A 24,206-nucleotide genomic window follows, 5' to 3' on the forward strand; every position below is an offset into this window, starting at 1 on the left:
ATGTACAAGTATTGCAGATAATCCGCACTTGGGATGGGCGCCCAGCATCCACTACGGACTCCGAGAAATAGAATTATCGGTAAGTAAATTCTTATTTTCTCTATCGTCCTAGTGGATGCTGGGGTTCCTGAAAGGACCATGGGGATTATACCAAAGCTCCCAAACGGGCGGGAGAGTGCGGATGACTCTGCAGCACCGAATGAGAGAACTCCAGGTCCTCCTTAGCCAGGGTATCAAATTTGTAGAATTTAGCAAACGTGTTTGCCCCTGACCAAGTAGCTGCTCGGCAAAGTTGTAAAGCCGAGACCCCTCGGGCAGCCGCCCAAGATGAGCCCACCTTCCTTGTGGAATGGGCATTTACATATTTTGGCTGTGGCAGGCCTGCCACAGAATGTGCAAGCTGAATTGTATTACACATCCAACTAGCAATAGTCTGCTTAGAAGCAAGAGCACCCAGTTTGTTGGGTGCATACAGGATAACAGCAAGTCAGTTTTCCTGACTCCAGCCGTCCTGGAACATATTTTCAGGGCCCTGACAACATCTAGCAACTTGGAGTCCTCCAAGTCCCTAGTAGGTGCAAGGCACCACAATAAGCTGGTTCAGGTGAAACACTGACACCACCTTAGGGAGAGAACTGGGGACGAGTCCGCAGCTCTGCCCTGTCCGAATGGACAAACAGATATGGGCTTTTTTGAGAAAAAACCACCAATTTGACACTCGCCTGGTCCAGGCCAGGGCCAAGAGCATGGTCACTTTTCATGTGAGATGCTTCAAATCCACAGATTTGACTGGTTTTAAACCAATGTGATTTGAGGAATCCCAGAACTACGTTGAGATCCCACAGTGCCACTGGAGGCACAAAAGGGGGTTGTATATGCAATACTCCCTTAACAAACTTCTGGACTTCAGGAACTGAAGCCAATTCTTTCTGGAAGAAAATCGACAGGGCCGAAATTTGAACCTTAATGGACCCCAATTTGAGGCCCATAGACACTCCTGTTTGCAGGAAATGCAGGAAACGACCGAGTTGAAATTTCTTTGTGGGGCCTTCCTGGCCTCACACCACGCAACATATTTTCGCCACATGTGGTGATAATGTTGTGCGGTCACCTCCTTTCTGGCTTTGACCAGGGTAGGAATGACCTCTTCCGGAATGCCTTTTTCCCTTAGGATCCGGCTTTCCACCGCCATGCCGACAAACGCAGCTGCGGTAAGTCTTGGAACAGACATGGTACTTGCTGAAGCAAGTCCCTTCTTAGCGGCAGAGGCCATAAGACCTCTGTAAGCATCTCTTGAAGTTCTGAGTACCAAGTCCTTCTTGGCCAATCCGGAGCCATGAGTATAGTTCTTACTCCTCTACGTCTTATAATTCTCAGCACCTTAGGTATGAGAAGCAGAGGAGGGAACACATACACCGACTGGTACACCCACGGTGTTACCAGAACGTCCACAGCTATTGCCTGAGGGTCTCTTGACCTGGCGCAATACCTGTCCCGTTTTTTGTTCAGACGGGACGCCATCATGTCCACCTTTGGTATTTCCCAACGGTTTACAATCATGTGGAAAAAACTTCCCGATGAAGTTTCCACTCTCCCGGGTGGAGGTCGTGCCTGCTGAGGAAGTCTGCTTCCCAGTTTCCATTCCCGGGATGAAACACTGCTGACAGTGCTATCACATGAATTTCCGCCCAGCGAAAAGTCCTTGCAGTTTTTGCCATTGCCATCCTGCTTCTTGTGTCGCCCTGTCTGTTTACGTGGGCGACTGCCGTGATGTTTTTCCCACTGGATCAATACCGGCTGACCTTGAAGCAGAGGTCTTGCTAAGCTTAGAGCATTATAAATTTACCCTTAGCTCCAGTATATTTATGTGGAGAAAAGTCTCCAGACTTGATCACACTCCCTGGAAATTTTTTCCTTGTGTGACTGCTCCCCAGCCTCTCGGGCTGGGCTCCGTGGTCACCAGCATCCAATCCTGAATGCCGAATCTGCGGCCCTCTAGAAGATGAGCACTCTGTAACCACCACAGGAGAGACACCCTTGTCCTTGGATATAGGGTTATCCGCTGATGCATCTGAAGATGCGATCCGGACCATTTGTCCAGCAGATCCCACTGAAAAGTTCTTGCGTGAAATCTGCCGAATGGAATTGCTTCGTAGGAAGCCACCATTTTTACCAGGACCCTTGTGCAATGATGCACTGTTTTTAGGAGGTTCCTGACTTGCTCGGATAACTCCCTGGCTTTCTCTTCCGGGAGAAACACCTTTTTCTGGACTGTGTCCAGAATCATCCCTAGGCACAGCAGACGTGTCGTCGGGATCAGCTGCGATTTTGGAATATTTAGAATCCACCCGTGCTGTTGTAGCAGTATCAGTATCCTAGATAGTGCTGTTGTAGCAGTATCCTAGATAGTCCGACCTCCAACTGTTCCCTGGACTATGCCCTTATCAGGAGATCGTCCAAGTAAGGGATAATTAAGACGCCTTTTCTTCGAAGAAGAATCATCATTTCGGCCATTACCTTGGTAAAGACCCGGGGTGCCGTGGACAATCCAAACGGCAGCGTCTGAAACTGATAGTGACAGTTCTGCACCACGAACCTGAGGTACCCTTAGTGAGAAGGGCAAATTTGGGACATAGAGGTAAGGATCCCTGATGTCCCGGGACACTATATAGTCCCCTTCTTCCTGGTTCGTTATCACTGCTCTGAGCGACTCCATCTTGATTTGAACCTTTGTAAGTGTTCAAAAAATTTTTTTAGAATAAGTCTCACCTAGCCTTCTGGCTTCAGTACCACAATATAGTGTGGAATAATACCCCTTTTCTTGTAGTAGGAGGGGTAATTTAATTATCACCTGCTGGGAATACAGCTTGTGAATTTTTTCCCATACTGCCTCCTTGTCGGAGGGAGACCTTGGTAAAGCAGACTTCAGGAGCCTGCGAAGGGGAAACTTCTCGACATTCCAATCTGTACCCCTGGGATACTACTTGTAGGATCCAGGGGTCCTGTACGGTCTCAGCGCCATGCTGAGAACTTGTCAGAAGCGGTGGAACGCTTCTGTTCCTGGGAATGGGCTGCCTGCTGCAGTCTTCTTCCCTTTCCTCTATCCCTGGGCAGATATGATCTTATAGGGACGAAAGGACTGAGGCTGAAAAGACGGTGTCTTTTTCTGCAGAGATGTGACTTAGGGTAAAAACGGTGGATTTTCCAGCAGTTGCCGTGGCCACCAGGTCCGATGGACCGACCCCAAATAACTCCTCTTCCTTTATACGGCAATACACCTTTGTGCCGTTTGGAATCTGCATCACCTGACCACTGTCGTGTCCATGACATCTTCTGGCAGTTATGGACATCGCATTTACTCTTGATGCCAGAGTGCAAATATCCCTCTGTGCATCTCGCATATATAGAAATACATCCTTTAAATGCTCTATAGTCAATAAAATACTGTCCCTGTCAAGGGTATCAATATTTTTAGTCAGGGAATCCGACCAAGCCACCCCAGCTCTGCACATCCAGGCTGAGGCGATCGCTGGTCGCAGTATAACACCAGTATGTGTGTATATACTTTTTATGATATTTTCCAACCTCCTGTCAGCTGGACCTTGAGGACGGCCCTATCTATAGACGGTACCGCCACTTGTTTTGATAAGCGTGTGAGCGCCTTATCCACCCTAAGGGGTGTTTCCCAACGCGCCCTAACTTCTGGCGGGAAAGGGTATACCGCCCATAATTTTCTATCGGGGGGAACCCACGCATCATCACACACTTTATTTAATTTATCTGATTCAGGAAAAACTATGGTAGTTTTTTCACATCCCACATAATACCCTCTTTTGTGGTACTTGTAGTATCAGAAATATGTAACACCTCCTTCATTGCCTTTAACGTGTGGCCCTAATAAGGAATACGTTTGTTTATTCACCGTCGACACTGGATTCAGTGTCCCTGTCTGTGTCGACCGACTAAAGTAAACGGGCGTTTTAAAACCCCTGACGGTGTTTTTGAGACGTCTGGACCGGTACTAATTGTTTGTCGGCCGTCTCATGTCGTCAACCGACCTTGCAGCGTGTTGACATTATCACGTAATTCCCTAAATAAGCCATCCATTCCGGTGTCGACTCCCTAGAGAGTGACATCACCATTACAGGCAATTGCTCCGCCTCCTCACCAACATCGTCCTCCTACATGTCGACACACACGTACCGACACACAGCACACACACAGGGAATGCTCTGATAGAGGACAGGACCCACTAGCCCTTTGGAGAGACAGAGGGAGAGTTTGCCAGCACACACCAAAAACGCTATAATTATATAGGGACAACCTTATATAAGTGTTTTCCCTTATAGCATCTTTTTTATATATTTCTAACGCCAAATTAGTGCCCCCCCTCTCTGTTTTAACCCTGTTTCTGTAGTGCAGTGCAGGGGAGAGCCTGGGAGCCTTCCCTCCAGCCTTTCTGTGAGGGAAAATGGCGCTGTGTGCTGAGGAGATAGGCCCCGCCCCTTTTTTGGCGGCCTCGTCTCCCGCTCTTAACGGATTCTGGCAGGGGTTAAATATCTCCATATAGCCTCCGGAGGCTATATGTGAGGCATTTTTAGCCAAAATAGGTATTCATTTGCCTCCCAGGGCGCCCCCCTCCCAGCGCCCTGCACCCTCAGTGACTGCCGTGTGAAGTGTGCTGAGAGGAAAATGGCGCACAGCTGCAGTGCTGTGCGCTACCTTTAGAAGACTGAGGAGCCTTCTGCCGCCGATTCTGGACCTCTTCTTACTTCAGCATCTGCAAGGGGGCCGGCGGCAAGGCTCCGGTGACCATCCAGGCTGTACCTGTGATCGTCCCTCTGGAGCTGATGTCCAGTAGCCAAGAAGCCAATCCATCCTGCACGCAGGTGAGTTCACTTCTTCTCCCCTAAGTCCCTCGTTGCAGTGATCCTGTTGCCAGCAGGACTCACTGTAAAATAAAAAACCTAAGCTAAACTTTTCTAAGCAGCTCTTTAGGAGAGCCACCTAGATTGCACCCTTCTCGGCCGGGCACAAAAATCTAACTGGCTTGGAGGAGGGTCATGGGGGGAGGAGCCAGTGCACACCACCTGATCGGAAAGCTTTGCTTTTGTGCCCTGTCTCCTGCGGAGCCGCTATTCCCCATGGTCCTTTCAGGAACCCCAGCATCCACTAGGACGATAGAGAAATGACAGTGTATATGGTGATGATGGGGATTGCTGGGTGTTATTATATGACAGTGTCTCTGGTGATGGGAATTGCTGGGTGTTATTAAATGAGAGTGTCTCTGGTGATGATGGGGATTAACGGGTGTTAATTAACCATATAACGGGCCGCCATTAACCATATAACGGGCTGCCATTAACCATATAACAACCAGCAATCCCCATCACCAGAGACACGGTCATATAATAACACCCAGCAATCCCCATCCTCACCAGAGACACGTCATATAATAACACCCAGCAATCCCCATCATCACCAGAGACTGTCATATAATAACACCCAGCAATCCCCATCATCAACATATACACTGTCATATAGTAATACCCAGCAATCCCCATCATCACTGTATACACTGTCATATAATACCCAGCAATCCCCATCATCACCAGAGACACGGTCATATAATAACACCCAGCAATCCCCATCATCACCAGAGACACAGTCATATAACACCCAGCAATCCCCATCATCACCAGAGACACTGTCATATAATAACACCCAACAATCCCCATCATCACCAGAGACACTGTCATATAATAACACCCAGCATCCACCATCATCACCGGAGACACGGTCATATAATAACACCCAGCAATTCCTATAATCACCGTATACACTGTCATAATAACACCCAGAAATCCCCATCATCACCAGATACACCGTCATATAATAACACCCAGCAATCCCCATCATCACCAGAGACACAGACATATAATAGCACCCAGCAATCCCCATCACCAGAGACACCGACATATAATAGCACCCAGCAATCCCCATCATCACCGGAGACACGGTCTCATAAAAACACCCAGCAATCCCCATCATCACTGTATGCACCGTCATATAATAGCACCCAGCAATCCCCATCATCACTGTATACACTGTCATAATAATATCCAGCAATCCCCATCATCACCAGAGACACGGTCATATAATAACACCCAGCAATCCCCATCACCACCAGAGACACCGTCATATAATAACACCCAGCAATCCCCATCACCAGAGACACTGTCATATAACAACACCCAGCAATCCCCATCATCACCAGAGACACTGTCATATAATAACACCCAGCAATCCCCATCATCACCAGAGACACAGACATATAATAGCACCCAGCAATCCCCATCACCAGAGACACCGACATATAATAGCACCCAGCAATCCCCATCATCACCGGAGACACGGTCTCATAAAAACACCCAGCAATCCCCATCATCACTGTATACACTGTCATATAATAGCACCCAGCAATCCCCATCATCACTGTATACACTGTCATAATAATATCCAGCAATCCCCATCATCACCAGAGACAAGGTCATATAATAACACCCAGCAATCCCCATCACCACCAGAGACACCGTCATATAATAACACCCAGCAATCCCCATCACCAGAGACACTGTCATATAACAACACCCAGCAATCCCCATCATCACCAGAGACACTGTCATATAATAACACCCAGCAATCCCCATCATCACTGTACACACTGTCATAATAATATCCAGCAATCCCCATCATCACCAGAGACACTGTCATATAATAACACCCAGCAATCCCCATCACCACCAGAGACACCGTCATATAATAACACCCAGCAATCCCCATCATCACCAGAGACACCGTCATATAATAACACCCAACAATCCCCATCATCACCAGAGACACTGTCATATAATAACACCCAACAATCCCCATCACCACCAGAGACACAGTCATATAATAACACCCAGCAATCCTCATCACCAGAGACACTGTCATAGAACACCCAGCAATCCTCATCATCACCAGAGACACAGTCATATAATAACACCCAGCAATCATCATCACTGTATGCACGGTCATATAATAACACCCAGCAATCCCCATCATCACCAGAGACACGGTCATATAATAACACCCAGCAATCCCCATCATCACCATATACACTGTCATATAAATCACCCAGCAATCCCCATCATCACCGAAGACACTGTCATATAACACCCAGCAATCCCCATCATCACCGGAGACACTGTCATATAATAACACCCAACAATCCCCATCATCACCATATACACTGTCATATAATAACACCCAGCAATCCCCATCATCACCAGAGACACGGTCATATAATAACACCCAGCAATCCCCATCACCAGAGACACCGACATATAATAGCACCCAGCAATCCCCATCATCACCAGAGACACTGTCATATAGTAACACCCAGCAATCCCCATCATCACCATATACACTGTCATATAGTAACACCCAGCAATCCCCATCATCACCATATACACGGTCATATAATAACACCCAGCAACCACCATCATCACCGGAGACACTGTCATATAATAACACCCAGCAATCCCCATCATCACCAGAGACACCGACATATAATAACACCCAGCAATCCCCATCACCGGAGACACTGTCTCATAAAAACACCCAGCAATCCCCATCATCACTGTATACACTGTCATATAATAACACCCAGCAATCCCCATCATCACTGTATACACTGTCATATAATAACACCCAGCAATCCCCATCATCACTGTATGCACTGTCATATAATAACACCCATCAATCCCCATCATCACCATATACACTGTCATATAATAACACCCATCAATCCCCATCATCACCATATACACTGTCATATAATAACACCCATCAATCCCCATCACCACTGGAGACACTGTCATATAATAACACCCATCAATCCCCATCACCACCGGAGACACCGTCATATAATAACACCCAGCAATCCCCATCACCGCCGGAGACACCGTCATATAATAACACCCAGCAATCCCCATCACCACCGGAGACACCGTCATATAATAGCACCCAGCAATCCCCATCATCACTGTATGCACTGTCATATAATAGCACCCAGCAATCCCCATCACCACCGGAGACACCGTCATATAATAGCACCCAGCAATCCCCATCACCACATTCTTACACAACCTATGCACACTGCCAGTACAGCGAGAGACTGTGTCCTTGTGACGTGTCTGCCGTACTCAGTGTGCAGAATGGACACCTACCTCCTCTTTCCCATCCATGCCGGGCAGCACCTCTTCCTCTTCATCTTCAGCCTCAGCATCCTCCACGTCCTCGCTGTCCTCCTCTTCCTCACTGCTGTAGTCCTCCTCGCTGCATTCCTGTGGGATGGTAGAACAGGACTGTCAGGACGAGGTGTTACACAGGAATATAATGCAGACCAATAGCTAGAGCCATATAGATTGGTAAATGCTCAATTAGCTTAGTGATATCATTCAGGTGCTCGAAAGGAAGGGGTATTTCTGAGCAAGAAAAAAGGCATTTGTTTCCCCAGCACCCTGAATGATAACCGTAACCAGATATAAATCCCACATGATAATAGAATTCAGAGATCTTCGTTACACATATTTGCGCAAATGTGTGGTTAAGCCCCAGAGCCGCATCAAGGCCTCTCTGTATATTTGGGGTCCCTAGCGCTATATCTAGGTGCAGGGTGTGGCACCCCAAAACACCAGAATGAGCCAGAAAGCACAGCGTGACATACCAGTGTAAAAAACTATAGTGTTAATAAATTAGTATTTAGGAAGCCGAAGCTATAGAGGGGGTGATACAAACATGAAATGTAATTAAAATAGAGAAATAGTGTTAGAAAATTAATAAGTGAAAAGTGTTAATAGAATGTAAAGGTATGCCACACTAAAGCCATCCAGCTCAGCCAGTCCAGAGGCACCACACCTCACACCTCCATTACCCCAATCTGGGTCTAATATTAACCAGCAAGGAGCCACATGATAATGGCTCCTTACTAAAATATGTCTAAGCTAAGAAATACCCCTTCCTTTCGAGCACCTGAATGATATCACTAAGCTAATTGAGCATTTACCAATCTATATGTCTGTTGTGAGAGGCAGAGAGGTTTCTGCATTAGGAGGAGGTGCAGGCCCTGACATGCCACATGGAGCATTATGGGGTTGCTCCAAGGTAGGTAGCTCTTAGCTTAGACATATTTTAGTAAGGAGCCATTATCATGTGGCTCCTTGCTGGTTAATATTAGACCCAGATTGGGGTAATGGAGGTGTGAGGTGTGGTGCCTCTGGACTGGCTGAGCTGGATGGCTTTAGTGTGGCATACCTTTACATTCTATTAACACTTTTCACTTATTAATTTTCTAACACTATTTCTCTATTTTAATTACATTTCATGTTTGTATCACCCCCTCTATAGCTTCGGCTTCCTAAATACTAATTTATTAACACTATAGTTTTTTACACTGGTATGCCACGCTGGGCTTTCTGGCTCATTCTGGTATTTTGGGGTGCCACACCCTGCACCTAGATATAGCGCTAGGGACCCCAAATATACAGAGAGGCCTTGATGCGGCTTTGGGGCTTAACCACACATTTGCGCAAATGTGTAACGAAGATCTCTGAATTCTATTATCATGTGGGATTTGTATCTGGTTACTGTTATCATTCAGGGTGCTGGGGAAACAATAGCTAGAGCCATAAGGTGCCTCAGTGCCTCCCCCCGCAGGCTGCACACCTCCCAGCACAGCATGAACACTGCATAATGGGCGGCGGCCCTCTCCAGCACAGAGGTCCCCATATCTACGTATTACCCTACACGTGGCATCCTCCAGTACAAGCTCAGCTGCTGCTATGTACAGAACACACAGGAGCCTGGGGCCACAGCACCCGAGGGCCACAGCGCTGATACAGGGGTCTACGTACAGAGCACACAGGGGCCACAGCCCTCATACAGGGGTCTATGTACAGAGCACACAGGAGCCAGGGGCCACAGCACCCGAGGGCCACAGCGCTGATACAGGGGTCTATGTACAGAGCACACAGGGGCCACATCCCTCATACAGGGGTCTATGTACAGAGCACACAGGAGCCAGGGGCCACAGCGCTGATACAGGGGTCTATGTACAGAGCACACAGGAGCCAGGGGCCACAGCGCTGATACAGGGGTCTATGTACAGAGCACACAGGAGCCAGGGGCCACAGCGCTGATACAGGGGTCTACGTACAGAGCACACAGGATCCAGGGGCCACAGCCCTCATACAGGGGTCTATGTACAGAGCACACAGGAGCCAGGGGCCACAACACCCGAGGGCCACAGCGCTGATACAGGGGTCTATGTACAGAGCACACAGGGGCCACATCCCTCATACAGGGGTCTATGTACAGAGCACACAGGAGCCAGGGGCCACAGCGCTGATACAGGGGTCTATGTACAGAGCACACAGGAGCCAGGGGCCACAGCGCTGATACAGGGGTCTATGTACAGAGCACACAGGAGCCAGGGGCCACAGCGCTGATACAGGGGTCTACGTACAGAGCACACAGGAGCCAGGGGCCACAGCGCTGATACAGGGGTCTACGTACAGAGCACACAGGAGCCTGGGGCCACAGCGCTGATACAGGGGTCTATGTATAGAGCACACAGGAGCCAGGGGCCACAGCACTGATACAGGGGACTATGTACAGAGCACACAGGAGCCAGGGGCCACAGCGCTGATACAGGGGTCTATGTACAGAGCACATAGGAGCCAGGGGCCACAGCACTGATACAGGGGTCTATGTACAGAGCACACAGGAGCCAGGGGCCACAGCGCTGATACAGGGGTCTATATACAGAGCACACAGGGGCCACATCCCTCATACAGGGGTCTATGTACAGAGCACACAGGAGCCAGGGGCCACAGCACCCGAGGGCCACAGCGCTGATACAGGGGTCTATGTACAGAGCACACAGGGGCCACATCCCTCATACAGGGGTCTATGTACAGAGCACACAGGAGCCAGGGGCCACAGCCCTGATACAGGGGTCTATGTACAGAGCACACAGGAGCCAGGGGCCACAGCGCTGATACAGGGGTCTATGTACAGAGCACACAGGAGCCAGGGGCCACAGCGCTGATACAGGGGTCTACGTACAGAGCACACAGGAGCCAGGGGCCACAGCGCTGATACAGGGGTCTATGTATAGAGCACACAGGAGCCAGGGGCCACAGCACTGATACAGGGGACTATGTACAGAGCACACAGGAGCCAGGGGCCACAGCGCTGATACAGGGGTCTATGTACAGAGCACACAGGAGCCAGGGGCCACAGCGCTGATACAGGGGTCTATGTACAGAGCACACAGGAGCCAGGGGCCACAGCACTGATACAGGGGTCTATGTACAGAGCACACAGGAGCCAGGGGCCACAGCGCTGATACAGGGGTCTATGTACAGAGCACACAGTAGCCAGGGGCCACAGCGCTGATACAGGGGTCTATGTACAGAGCACACAGGAGCCAGGGGCCACAGCGCTGATACAGGGGTCTATGTACAGAGCACACAGGAGCCAGGGGCCACAGCGCTGATACAGGGGTCTATGTACAGAGCACACAGGAGCCACAGCACTGATACAGGGGTCTATGTACAGAGCACACAGGAGCCAGGGGCCACAGCACTGATACAGGGGTCTATCTACAGAGCACACAGGAGCCAGGGGCCACAGCGCTGATACAGGAGTCTATGTACAGAGCACACAGGAGCCACAGCGCTGATACAGGGGTCTACGTACAGAGCACACAGGATCCAGGGGCCACAGCACTGATACAGGGGTCTATGTACAGAGCACACAGGAGCCAGGGGCCACAGCGCTGATACAGGGGTCTATGTACAGAGCACACAGGAGCCAGGGGCAACAGCGCTGATACAGGGGTCTATGTACAGAACACACAGGAGCCAGGGGCCACAGCACTGATACAGGGGTCTATGTACAGAGCACACAGGAGCCAGGGGCCACAGCACTGATACAGGGGTCTATGTACAGAGCACACAGGAGCCAGGGGCCACAGCACTGATACAGGGGTCTATGTACAGAGCACACAGGAGCCACAGCACTGATACAGGGGTCTACGTACAGAGCACACAGGAGCCAGGGGCCACAGCGCTGATACAGGGGTCTATATACAGAGCACACAGGAGCCAGGGGCCACAGCGCTGATACAGGGGTCTATATACAGAGCACACAGGAGCCAGGGGCCACAGCACTGATACAGGGGTCTATGTACAGAGCACACAGGGGCCAGGGGCCACAGCGCTGATACAGGGGTCTACGTACAGAGCACACAGGAGCCAGGGGCCACAGCACTGATACAGGGGTCTATGTACAGAGCACACAGGAGCCAGGGGCCACAGCGCTGATACAGGGGTCTATATACAGAGCGCACAGGAGCCAGGGGCCACAGCACTGATACAGGGGTCTATGTACAGAGCACACAGTAGCCAGGGGCCACAGCGCTGATACAGGGGTCTATGTACAGAGCACACAGGAGCCAGGGGCCACAGCGCTGATACAGGGGTCTATGTACAGAGCACACAGGAGCCACAGCACTGATACAGGGGTCTATGTACAGAGCACACAGGAGCCAGGGGCCACAGCGCTGATACAGGGGTCTATATACAGAGCGCACAGGAGCCAGGGGCCACAGCACTGATACAGGGGTCTATGTACAGAGCACACAGTAGCCAGGGGCCACAGCGCTGATACAGGGGTCTATGTACAGAGCACACAGGAGCCAGGGGCCACAGCGCTGATACAGGGGTCTATGTACAGAGCACACAGGAGCCACAGCACTGATACAGGGGTCTATGTACAGAGCACACAGGAGCCAGGGGCCACAGCGCTGATACAGGGGTCTATCTACAGAGCACACAGGAGCCAGGGGCCACAGCGCTGATACAGGGGTCTACGTACAGAGCACACAGGAGCCAGGGGCCACAGCACTGATACAGGGGTCTATGTACAGAGCACACAGGAGCCAGGGGCCACAGCGCTGATACAGGGGTCTATGTACAGAACACACAGGAGCCAGGGGCCACAGCACTGATACAGGGGTCTATGTACAGAGCACACAGGAGCCAGGGGCCACAGCACTGATACAGGGGTCTATGTACAGAGCACACAGGAGCCAGGGGCCACAGCACTGATACAGGGGTCTATGTACAGAGCACACAGGAGCCACAGCACTGATACAGGGGTCTACGTACAGAGCACACAGGAGCCAGGGGCCACAGCGCTGATACAGGGGTCTATATACAGAGCACACAGGAGCCAGGGGCCACAGCGCTGATACAGGGGTCTATATACAGAGCACACAGGAGCCAGGGGCCACAGCGCTGATACAGGGGTCTATGTACAGAGCACACAGGAGCCTGGGGCCACAGCACTGATACAGGGGTCTATGTACAGAGCACACAGGAGCCAGGGGCCACAGCGCTGATACAGGGGTCTATGTACAGAGCACACAGGAGCCAGGGGCCAGAGCACTGATACAGGGGTCTATGTACAGAACACACAGGAGCCAGGGGCCACATCCCTCATACAGGGGTCTATGTACAGAGCACACAGGAGCCAGGGGCCACAGCACTGATACAGGGGTCTATGTACAGAGCACACAGGAGCCAGGGGCCACAGCGCTGATACAGGGGTCTATGTACAGAGCACACAGGAGCCAGGGGCCACAGCGCTGATACAGGGGTCTATGTACAGAACACACAGGAGCCAGGGGCCACAGCACTGATACAGGGGTCTATGTACAGAGCACACAGGAGCCAGGGGCCACAGCACTGATACAGGGGTCTATGTACAGAGCACACAGGAGCCAGGGGCCACAGCACTGATACAGGGGTCTATGTACAGAGCACACAGGAGCCACAGCACTGATACAGGGGTCTACGTACAGAGCACACAGGAGCCAGGGGCCACAGCGCTGATACAGGGGTCTATATACAGAGCACACAGGAGCCAGGGGCCACAGCGCTGATACAGGGGTCTATATACAGAGCACACAGGAGCCAGGGGCCACAGCGCTGATACAGGGGTCTATGTACAGAGCACACAGGAGCCTGGGGCCACAGCACTGATACAGGGGTCTATGTACAGAGCACACAGGAGCCAGGGGCCACAGCGCTGATACAGGGGTCTATGTACAGAGCACACAGGAGCCAGGGGCCAGAGCACTGATACAGGGGTCTATGTACAGAACACACAGGAGCCAGGGGCCACATCCCTCATACAGGGGTCTATGTACAGAGCACACAGGAGCCAGGGGCCACAGCACTGATACAGGGGTCTATGTACAGAGCACACAGGAGCCAGGGGCCACAGCGCTGATACAGGGGTCTATGTACAGAGCACACAGGAGCCAGGGGCCAGAGCACTGATACAGGGGTCTATGTACAGAACACACAGGAGCCAGGGGCCACATCCCTCATACAGGGGTCTATGTACAGAGCACACAGGAGCCAGGGGCCACAGCACTGATACAGGGGTCTATGTACTAAGACTTGCAGGGAAAGTATCCCCCTGTAACATGGCAGTCCGGAGCTGGCACTTTGTAATAGTCGTCACATGCAGCAAGTGGTGCCCACAGACACGGACACGTACTTACCTCACTGTCCTCTTCATCCTCTTCGGCCTCAGACTCCTCACTGTCCTCAAAGAACTTGGACTTGTCGGTGTTCTGCGGCTGCACGGGGCGGGAGGAGCAGGAGGGGCCAGCATCCCCAGTGGAAGGCGGCACAGCCTCCTCGCCCGACTTTGTGACAGAGGAACTACTGCCACTCCCTTCTTCTGGGGAGGAGGTACCAGAGGAGGCACCAGAGGAGGCACCAGTCTTTTTCTGCTCTCCGTTCTTACACTGACTATCAGACTCCAGCTCTCCATTAAGAACGGCGTCCTTGGGTTTCTCCGCAGAGTCAGACTTAGCGTTCTGTAGACAAGTCTTGTTCCGTGAGCCTTTAGCGCAGTTCTGGCCATAACGGGTGAGAAGTTCCTCAATGGTCATGGTGGCTTCTTCATGCAGCAAGACCGCTTCCTCATTATCCACTGCAAGAGAAGACGGCAGAGAGGTCAGTGTCTACAGTACACGACAGGCGCAAGCGGCGTGGATCCCACCAATCAGCTGCTCTGTAACAGGAATACAGGCGGGTCACTGCGTGTCACCCAGCGACTGGCTGCGAGAGGAAGGAAACACGCCACTGTCTGCAGGACATGGTACATAGAGGGACAGAGCGGGGACTATGAGAGATAGCGGACAGATTACGCCGCAGAGCCAACCTTGCGCTACTTACCATCGTCCTCATCGGCCACTTTATTCTTCTCGCCCTGATCATTTATCGGACGCCCGGCCATCTGGGACAGTTCCTTAATCACGCTCTCTTGGGTCAGCTTCTCATCAATAGCCAGGAAGGCATCTTCCAGGGCCTGACAAACACAACGGTTACACCACAACTCTGCTGCCCCCAATGGTCACCCCACGCAGGGAAGACTCACCTTCTGCAGCTTCCCCTCCTTGTAGGCCCTCTGCTCCTTGATAATGCCAGGCAGATATTTAGCACAGTACAGCGCCACTTCCTCACCTGAAAGACAGTCACATACATGCAGCGTCCAGCGGGCACAGGGAAAAGAGCGCGCCACAGGGGGGAGAGGGGGACTCTGGGGGAAAAGAGTGCGCCACAGGGGGGAGAGGGGGACTCCGGGGGAAAAGAGCGCGCCACGGGGGGGAGAGGGGGACACCGGGGGGAAAAAAAAAGAGCGCACCACAGGGGGGAGAGGGGGACTCCGGGGGGAAAAGAGCGCGCCACAGGGGGGAGAGGGGGACTCCGGGGGAAAAGAGCGCGCCACAGGGGGGAGAGGGGGACTCTGGGGGAAAAGAGTGCGCCACAGGGGGGAGAGGGGGACTCCGGGGGAAAAGAGCGCGCCACGGGGGGGAGAGGGGGACACCGGGGGAAAAAAAAGAGCGCACCACAGGGGGGAGAGGGGGACTCCGGGGGGAAAAGAGCGCGCCACAGGGGGGAGAGGGGGACTCCGGGGGAAAAGAGCGCGCCACAGGGGGGAGAGGGGGACTCCGGGGGAAAAGAGCGCGCCACAGGGGGAAAAGAGCGCGCCACAGGGGGGAGAGGGGGACTCCGGGGGAAAAGAGCGCGCCACAGGGGGGAGAGGGGGACTCCGGGGGAAAAGAGCGCGCCACAGGGGGGAGAGGGGGACACCGGGGGAAAAAATAGAGCGCACCACAGGGGGGAGAGGGGGACTCCGGGGGGAAAAGAGCGCGCCACAGGGGGGAGAGGGGGACTCCGGGGGAAAAGAGCGCGCCACAGGGGGGAGAGGGGGACTCCGGGGGAAAAGAGCGCGCCACAGGGGGGAGAGGGGGACTCCGGGGGAAAAGAGCGCGCCACAGGGGGGAGGGGGGGACTCCGGGGGAAAAGAGCGCGCCACAGGGGGGAGGGGGGGACTCCGGGGGAAAAGAGCGCGCCACAGGGGGGAGGGGGGACTCCGGGGGAAAAGAGCGCGCCACAGGGGGGAGGGGGGAGAGGGGGACTCCTGGGGAAAAGAGCGCGCCACAGGGGGGAGAGGGGAGAGGGGGACTCCGGGGGAAAAGAGCGCGCCACAGGGGGGAGAGGGGGACTCCGGGGGAAAAGAGCGCGCCACAGGGGGGAGGGGGGGACTCCGGGGGAAAAGAGCGCGCCACAGGGGGGAGGGGGGACTCCGGGGGAAAAGAGCGCGCCACAGGGGGGAGGGGGGAGAGGGGGACTCCAGGGGGGGAGAGGGGGACTCCGGGGGAAAAGAGCGCGCCACAGGGGGGAGGGGGGAGAGGGGGACTCCTGGGGAAAAGAGCGCGCCACAGGGGGGAGAGGGGAGAGGGGGACTCCGGGGGAAAAGAGCGCGCCACAGGGGGGAGAGGGGGACTCCGGGGGAAAAGAGCGCGCCACAGGGGGGAGAGGGGGACTCCGGGGGAAAAGAGCGCGCCACAGGGGGAAGAGGGGGACTCCGGGGGAAAAGAGCGCGCCACAGGGGGAAGAGGGGGACTCCGGGGGAAAAGAGCGCGCCACAGGGGGAAGAGGGGGACTCCGGGGGAAAAGAGCGCGCCACAGGGGGGAGGGGGGAGAGGGGGACTCCGGGGGGGGGAGAGGGGGACTCCGGGGGAAAAGAGCGCGCCACAGGGGGGAGGGGGGAGAAGGGGACTCCGGGGGAAAAGAGCGCGCCACAGGGGGGAGGGGGGAGAGGGGGACTCCGGGGGAAAAGAGCGCGCCACAGGGGGGAGAGGGGGACTCCGGGGGAAAAAAGAGCGCGCCACAGGGGGGAGAGGGGGACTCCGGGGGAAAAAAGAGCGCGCCACAGGGGGGAGAGGGGGACTCCGGGGGAAAAAAGAGCGCGCCACAGGGGGGAGAGGGGGACTCCGGGGGAAAAGAGCGCGCCACAGGGGGGAGAGGGGGACTCCGGGGGAAAAAAGAGCGCGCCACAGGGGGGAGAGGGGGACTCCGGGGGAAAAAAGAGCGCGCCACAGGGGGGAGAGGGGGACTCCGGGGGAAAAAAGAGCGCGCCACAGGGGGGAGAGGGGGACTCCGGGGGAAAAGAGCGCGCCACGGGGGGGAGAGGGGGACTCCGGGGGAAAAGAGCGCGCCACATGGGGGAGAGGGGGACTCCGGGGGAAAAGAGCGCGCCACAGGGGGGGAGAGGGGGACTCTGGGGGAAAAGAGCGCGCCACAGGGGGGAGAGGGTGGCTTCAGAGTAAAGAGCGTGGCCTCCAGGGTAATGGGACACCAGGGAGGTGAGTGGGTGACCACAGGGGTTTTGGGGAGGTGAGAAAATGGCGCACTGGAGAGGAAAGGGAAATGGGACGGCAGACAGGGAGAGGGTGGCCTCAGGGGAAGGGGGGTGGGGTGCCAGAGAGATGGTGAAACCTGAGCGCCTTCAGACTGACCTCCATGTCCGTCGTACACGGAGAACATAGCCGTGTCACCGTCCAGTTCGGGGATACAGTTATGGGCGTCCTAGAAAAGGAAAGCTCTCATTAATGGAGGAGATATAGGCGATATATACTACATATTACCACATACTATCCCCCTATGTATCACTTACCTACACAGCACATACCTCCAGGCCTCACACTACCCGTACATACACTACTGCCCTATTACACAGCACATACCTCCAGGCCTCACACTACCCGTACATGCCCTATTACACAGCACATACCTCCAGGCCTCACACTACCCGTACATACACTACTGCCCTATTACACAGCACATACCTCCTGTCCTCACACTACCCGTACATACACTACTGCCCTATTACACAGCACATACCTCCTGTCCTCACACTACCCGTACATACACTACTGCCCTATTACACAGCACATACCTCCAGTCCTCACACTACCCTTACATACACTACTGCCCTATTACACAGCACATACCTCCAGTCCTCACACTACCCGTACATACACTACTGCCCTATTACACAGCACATACCTCCTGTCCTCACACTACCCGTACATACACTACTGCCCTATTACACAGCACATACCTCCAGGCCTCACACTACCCGTACATACACTACTGCCCTATTACACAGCACATACCTCCTGTCCTCACACTACCCGTACATACACTACTGCCCTATTACACAGCACATACCTCCTGTCCTCACACTACCCGTACATACACTACTGCCCTATTACACAGCACATACCTCCAGTCCTCACACTACCCTTACATACACTACTGCCCTATTACACAGCACATACCTCCTGTCCTCACACTACCCGTACATACACTACTGCCCTATTACACAGCACATACCTCCTGTCCTCACACTACCCGTACATACACTACTGCCCTATTACACAGCACATACCTCCAGGCCTCACACTACCCGTACATACACTACTGCCCTATTACACAGCACATACCTCCAGGCCTCACACTACCCGTACATACACTACTGCCCTATTACACAGCACATACCTCCTGTCCTCACACTACCCGTACATACACTACTGCCCTATTACACAGCACATACCTCCTGTCCTCACACTACCCGTACATACACTACTGCCCTATTACACAGCACATACCTCCTGTCCTCACACTACCCGTACATACACTACTGCCCTATTACACAGCACATACCTCCAGTCCTCACACTACCCGTACATACACTACTGCCCTATTACACAGCACATACCTCCTGTCCTCACACTACCCGTACATACACTACTGCCCTATTACACAGCACATACCTCCAGGCCTCACACTACCCGTACATACACTACTGCCCTATCACACAGCACATACCTCCAGTCCTCACACTACCCGTACATACACTACTGCCCTATTACACAGCACATACCTCCAGGCCTCACACTACCCGTACATACACTACTGCCCTATTACACCGCACATACCTCCTGTCCTCACACTACCCGTACATACACTACTGCCCTATTACACCGCACATACCTCCAGGCCTCACACTACCCGTACATACACTACTGCCCTATTACACAGCACATACCTCCTGTCCTCACACTACCCGTACATACACTACTGCCCTATTACACCGCACATACCTCCTGTCCTCACACTACCCGTACATACACTACTGCCCTATTACACCGCACATACCTCCAGGCCTCACACTACCCGTACATACACTACTGCCCTATTACACAGCACATACCTCCTGTCCTCACACTACCCGTACATACACTACTGCCCTATTACACAGCACATACCTCCAGGCCTCACACTACCCGTACATACACTACTGCCCTATTACACAGCACATACCTCCTGTCCTCACACTACCCGTACATACACTACTGCCCTATTACACCGCACATACCTCCAGGCCTCACACTACCCGTACATACACTACTGCCCTATTACACAGCACATACCTCCTGTCCTCACACTACCCGTACATACACTACTGCCCTATTACACAGCACATACCTCCAGGCCTCACACTACCCGTACATACACTACTGCCCTATTACACAGCACATACCTCCAGGCCTCACACTACCCGTACATACACTACTGCCCTATTACACAGCACATACCTCCAGGCCTCACACTACCCGTACATACACTACTGCCCTATTACACCGCACATACCTCCTGTCCTCACACTACCCGTACATACACTACTGCCCTATTACACCGCACATACCTCCAGGCCTCACACTACCCGTACATACACTACTGCCCTATTACACAGCACATACCTCCTGTCCTCACACTACCCGTACATACACTACTGCCCTATTACACAGCACATACCTCCTGTCCTCACACTACCCGTACATACACTACTGCCCTATTACACCGCACATACCTCCAGGCCTCACACTACCCGTACATACACTACTGCCCTATTACACAGCACATACCTCCAGGCCTCACACTACCCGTACATACACTACTGCCCTATTACACAGCACATACCTCCAGGCCTCACACTACCCGTACATACACTACTGCCCTATTACACAGCACATACCTCCAGGCCTCACACTACCCGTACATACACTACTGCCCTATTACACCGCACATACCTCCTGTCCTCACACTACCCGTACATACACTACTGCCCTATTACACAGCACATACCTCCAGGCCTCACACTACCCGTACATACACTACTGCCCTATTACACCGCACATACCTCCTGTCCTCACACTACCCGTACATACACTACTGCCCTATTACACAGCACATACCTCCTGTCCTCACACTACCCGTACATACACTACTGCCCTATTACACCGCACATACCTCCAGGCCTCACACTACCCGTACATACACTACTGCCCTATTACACAGCACATACCTCCAGGCCTCACACTACCCGTACATACACTACTGCCCTATTACACAGCACATACCTCCAGGCCTCACACTACCCGTACATACACTACTGCCCTATTACACAGCACATACCTCCTGTCCTCACACTACCCGTACATACACTACTGCCCTATTACACAGCACATACCTCCTGTCCTCACACTACCCGTACATACACTACTGCCCTATCACACCGCACATACCTCCAGGCCTCTCACACTACCCGTACATACACTACTGCCCTATCACACAGCACATACCTCCAGTCCTCACACTACCCGTACATACACTACTGCCCTATTACACCGCACATACCTCCTGTCCTCACACTACCCGTACATACACTACTGCCCTATTACACCGCACATACCTCCTGTCCTCACACTACCCGTACATACACTACTGCCCTATTACACAGCACATACCTCCTGTCCTCACACTACCCGTACATACACTACTGCCCTATTACACCGCACATACCTCCAGGCCTCACACTACCCGTACATACACTACTGCCCTATTACACAGCACATACCTCCTGTCCTCACACTACCCGTACATACACTACTGCCCTATTACACAGCACATACCTCCTGTCCTCACACTACCCGTACATACACTACTGCCCTATTACACAGCACATACCTCCTGTCCTCACACTACCCGTACATACACTACTGCCCTATTACACAGCACATACCTCCAGGCCTCACACTACCCGTACATACACTACTGCCCTATTACACAGCACATACCTCCTGTCCTCACACTACCCGTACATACACTACTGCCCTATTACACCGCACATACCTCCTGTCCTCACACTACCCGTACATACACTACTGCCCTATTACACAGCACATACCTCCTGTCCTCACACTACCCGTACATACACTACTGCCCTATTACACAGCACATACCTCCTGTCCTCACACTACCCGTACATACACTACTGCCCTATTACACAGCACATACCTCCTGTCCTCACACTACCCGTACATACACTACTGCCCTATTACACCGCACATACCTCCAGTCCTCACACTACCCGTACATACACTACTGCCCTATTACACAGCACATACCTCCTGTCCTCACACTACCCGTACATACACTACTGCCCTATTACACCGCACATACCTCCAGGCCTCACACTACCCGTACATACACTACTGCCCTATTACACCGCACATACCTCCTGTCCTCACACTACCCGTACATACACTACTGCCCTATTACACCGCACATACCTCCAGTCCTCACACTACCCGTACATACACTACTGCCCTATTACACAGCACATACCTCCTGTCCTCACACTACCCGTACATACACTACTGCCCTATTACACAGCACATACCTCCAGTCCTCACACTACCCGTACATACACTACTGCCCTATTACACCGCACATACCTCCAGGCCTCACACTACCCGTACATACACTACTGCCCTATTACACCGCACATACCTCCTGTCCTCACACTACCCGTACATACACTACTGCCCTATTACACAGCACATACCTCCTGTCCTCACACTACCCGTACATACACTACTGCCCTATTACACCGCACATACCTCCAGGCCTCACACTACCCGTACATACACTACTGCCCTATTACACCGCACATACCTCCAGGCCTCACACTACCCGTACATACACTACTGCCCTATTACACAGCACATACCTCCAGTCCTCTCACTACCCGTACATACACTACTGCCCTATTACACCGCACATACCTCCTGTCCTCACACTACCCGTACATACACTACTGCCCTATCACACAGCACATACCTCCAGGCCTCACACTACCCGTACATACACTACTGCCCTATCACACAGCACATACCTCCAGTCCTCACACTACCCGTACATACACTACTGCCCTATCACACAGCACATACCTCCAGTCCTCACACTACCCGTACATACACTACTGCCCTATCACACAGCACATACCTCCAGTCCTCACACTACCCGTACATACACTACTGCCCTATCACACAGCACATACCTCCAGGCCTCACACTACCCGTACATACACTACTGCCCTATCACACAGCACATACCTCCAGGCCTCACACTACCCGTACATACACTACTGCCCTATCACACAGCACATACCTCCAGTCCTCACACTACCCGTACATACACTACTGCCCTATCACACAGCACATACCTCCAGTCCTCACACTACCCGTACATACACTACTGCCCTATCACACAGCACATACCTCCAGGCCTCACACTACCCGTACATACACTACTGCCCTATCACACAGCACATACCTCCAGGCCTCACACTACCCGTACATACACTACTGCCCTATCACACCGCACATACCTCCTGTCCTCACACTACCCGTACATACACTACTGCCCTATTACACCGCACATACCTCCAGGCCTCACACTACCCGTACATACACTACTGCCCTATTACACCGCACATACCTCCAGGCCTCACACTACCCGTACATACACTACTGCCCTATTACACCGCACATACCTCCAGTCCTCACACTACCCGTACATACACTACTGCCCTATTACACCGCACATACCTCCTGTCCTCACACTACCCGTACATACACTACTGCCCTATTACACCGCACATACCTCCAGGCCTCACACTACCCGTACATACACTACTGCCCTATTACACCGCACATACCTCCAGGCCTCACACTACCCGTACATACACTACTGCCCTATTACACCGCACATACCTCCTGTCCTCACACTACCCGTACATACACTACTGCCCTATTACACCGCACATACCTCCAGGCCTCACACTACCCGTACATACACTACTGCCCTATCACACAGCATGGGGAAGACAAAAGATTATAGGGGGCAATGGTGAAACACAGAGCAAGTGGGATACAGGGGACAGTGATGGTGGGGGGGGGGAGAGATACAGGAGACAGTGATGGGGGGGGGGGGGGGGGGAGAGATACAGGAGACAGTGATGGTGGGGGGGGGGGGAAGATACAGGAGACAGTGATGGTGGGGGAGATACAGGAGACAGTGATGGTGGGGGGGATACAGTAGACAGTGATGGGGGGGGGGGGATACAGGAGACAGTGATGGGGGGGGATACAGGAGACAGTGATGGGGGGGGGATGCAGGAGACAGTGATGGGGGGGGGATGCAGGAGACAGTGATGGGGGGGGGATGCAGGAGACAGTGATGGGGGGGGGATACAGGAGACAGTGATGGGGGGGGATACAGGAGACAGTGATGGGGGGATACAGGAGACAGTGATGG

At 53.0% G+C, this 24,206-nt stretch overlaps 1 protein-coding gene across 1 annotated transcript in view; it reads right to left on the reverse strand.

The window, feature by feature from the left end:
* Nucleotides 1-24,206, reverse strand: part of PPM1G (protein phosphatase, Mg2+/Mn2+ dependent 1G) — a 64,411-nt gene that overhangs the window by 8,544 nt on the left and 31,661 nt on the right. Inside the window, exons 2-6 of the mRNA XM_063914902.1 lie at nucleotides 17,996-18,065; nucleotides 15,568-15,653; nucleotides 15,366-15,498; nucleotides 14,684-15,120; nucleotides 8,274-8,390 (exon numbers count right to left, since the gene is read on the reverse strand). Of these exons, the coding sequence (XP_063770972.1) occupies nucleotides 8,274-8,390; nucleotides 14,684-15,120; nucleotides 15,366-15,498; nucleotides 15,568-15,653; nucleotides 17,996-18,065 (843 nt within the window). The remainder of the gene's footprint in view (nucleotides 1-8,273; nucleotides 8,391-14,683; nucleotides 15,121-15,365; nucleotides 15,499-15,567; nucleotides 15,654-17,995; nucleotides 18,066-24,206) is intronic.

This window comes from Pseudophryne corroboree, chromosome 4 (genome assembly GCF_028390025.1).
Source record: "Pseudophryne corroboree isolate aPseCor3 chromosome 4, aPseCor3.hap2, whole genome shotgun sequence".
Taxonomy (NCBI): Eukaryota; Metazoa; Chordata; class Amphibia; order Anura; family Myobatrachidae; genus Pseudophryne; species Pseudophryne corroboree.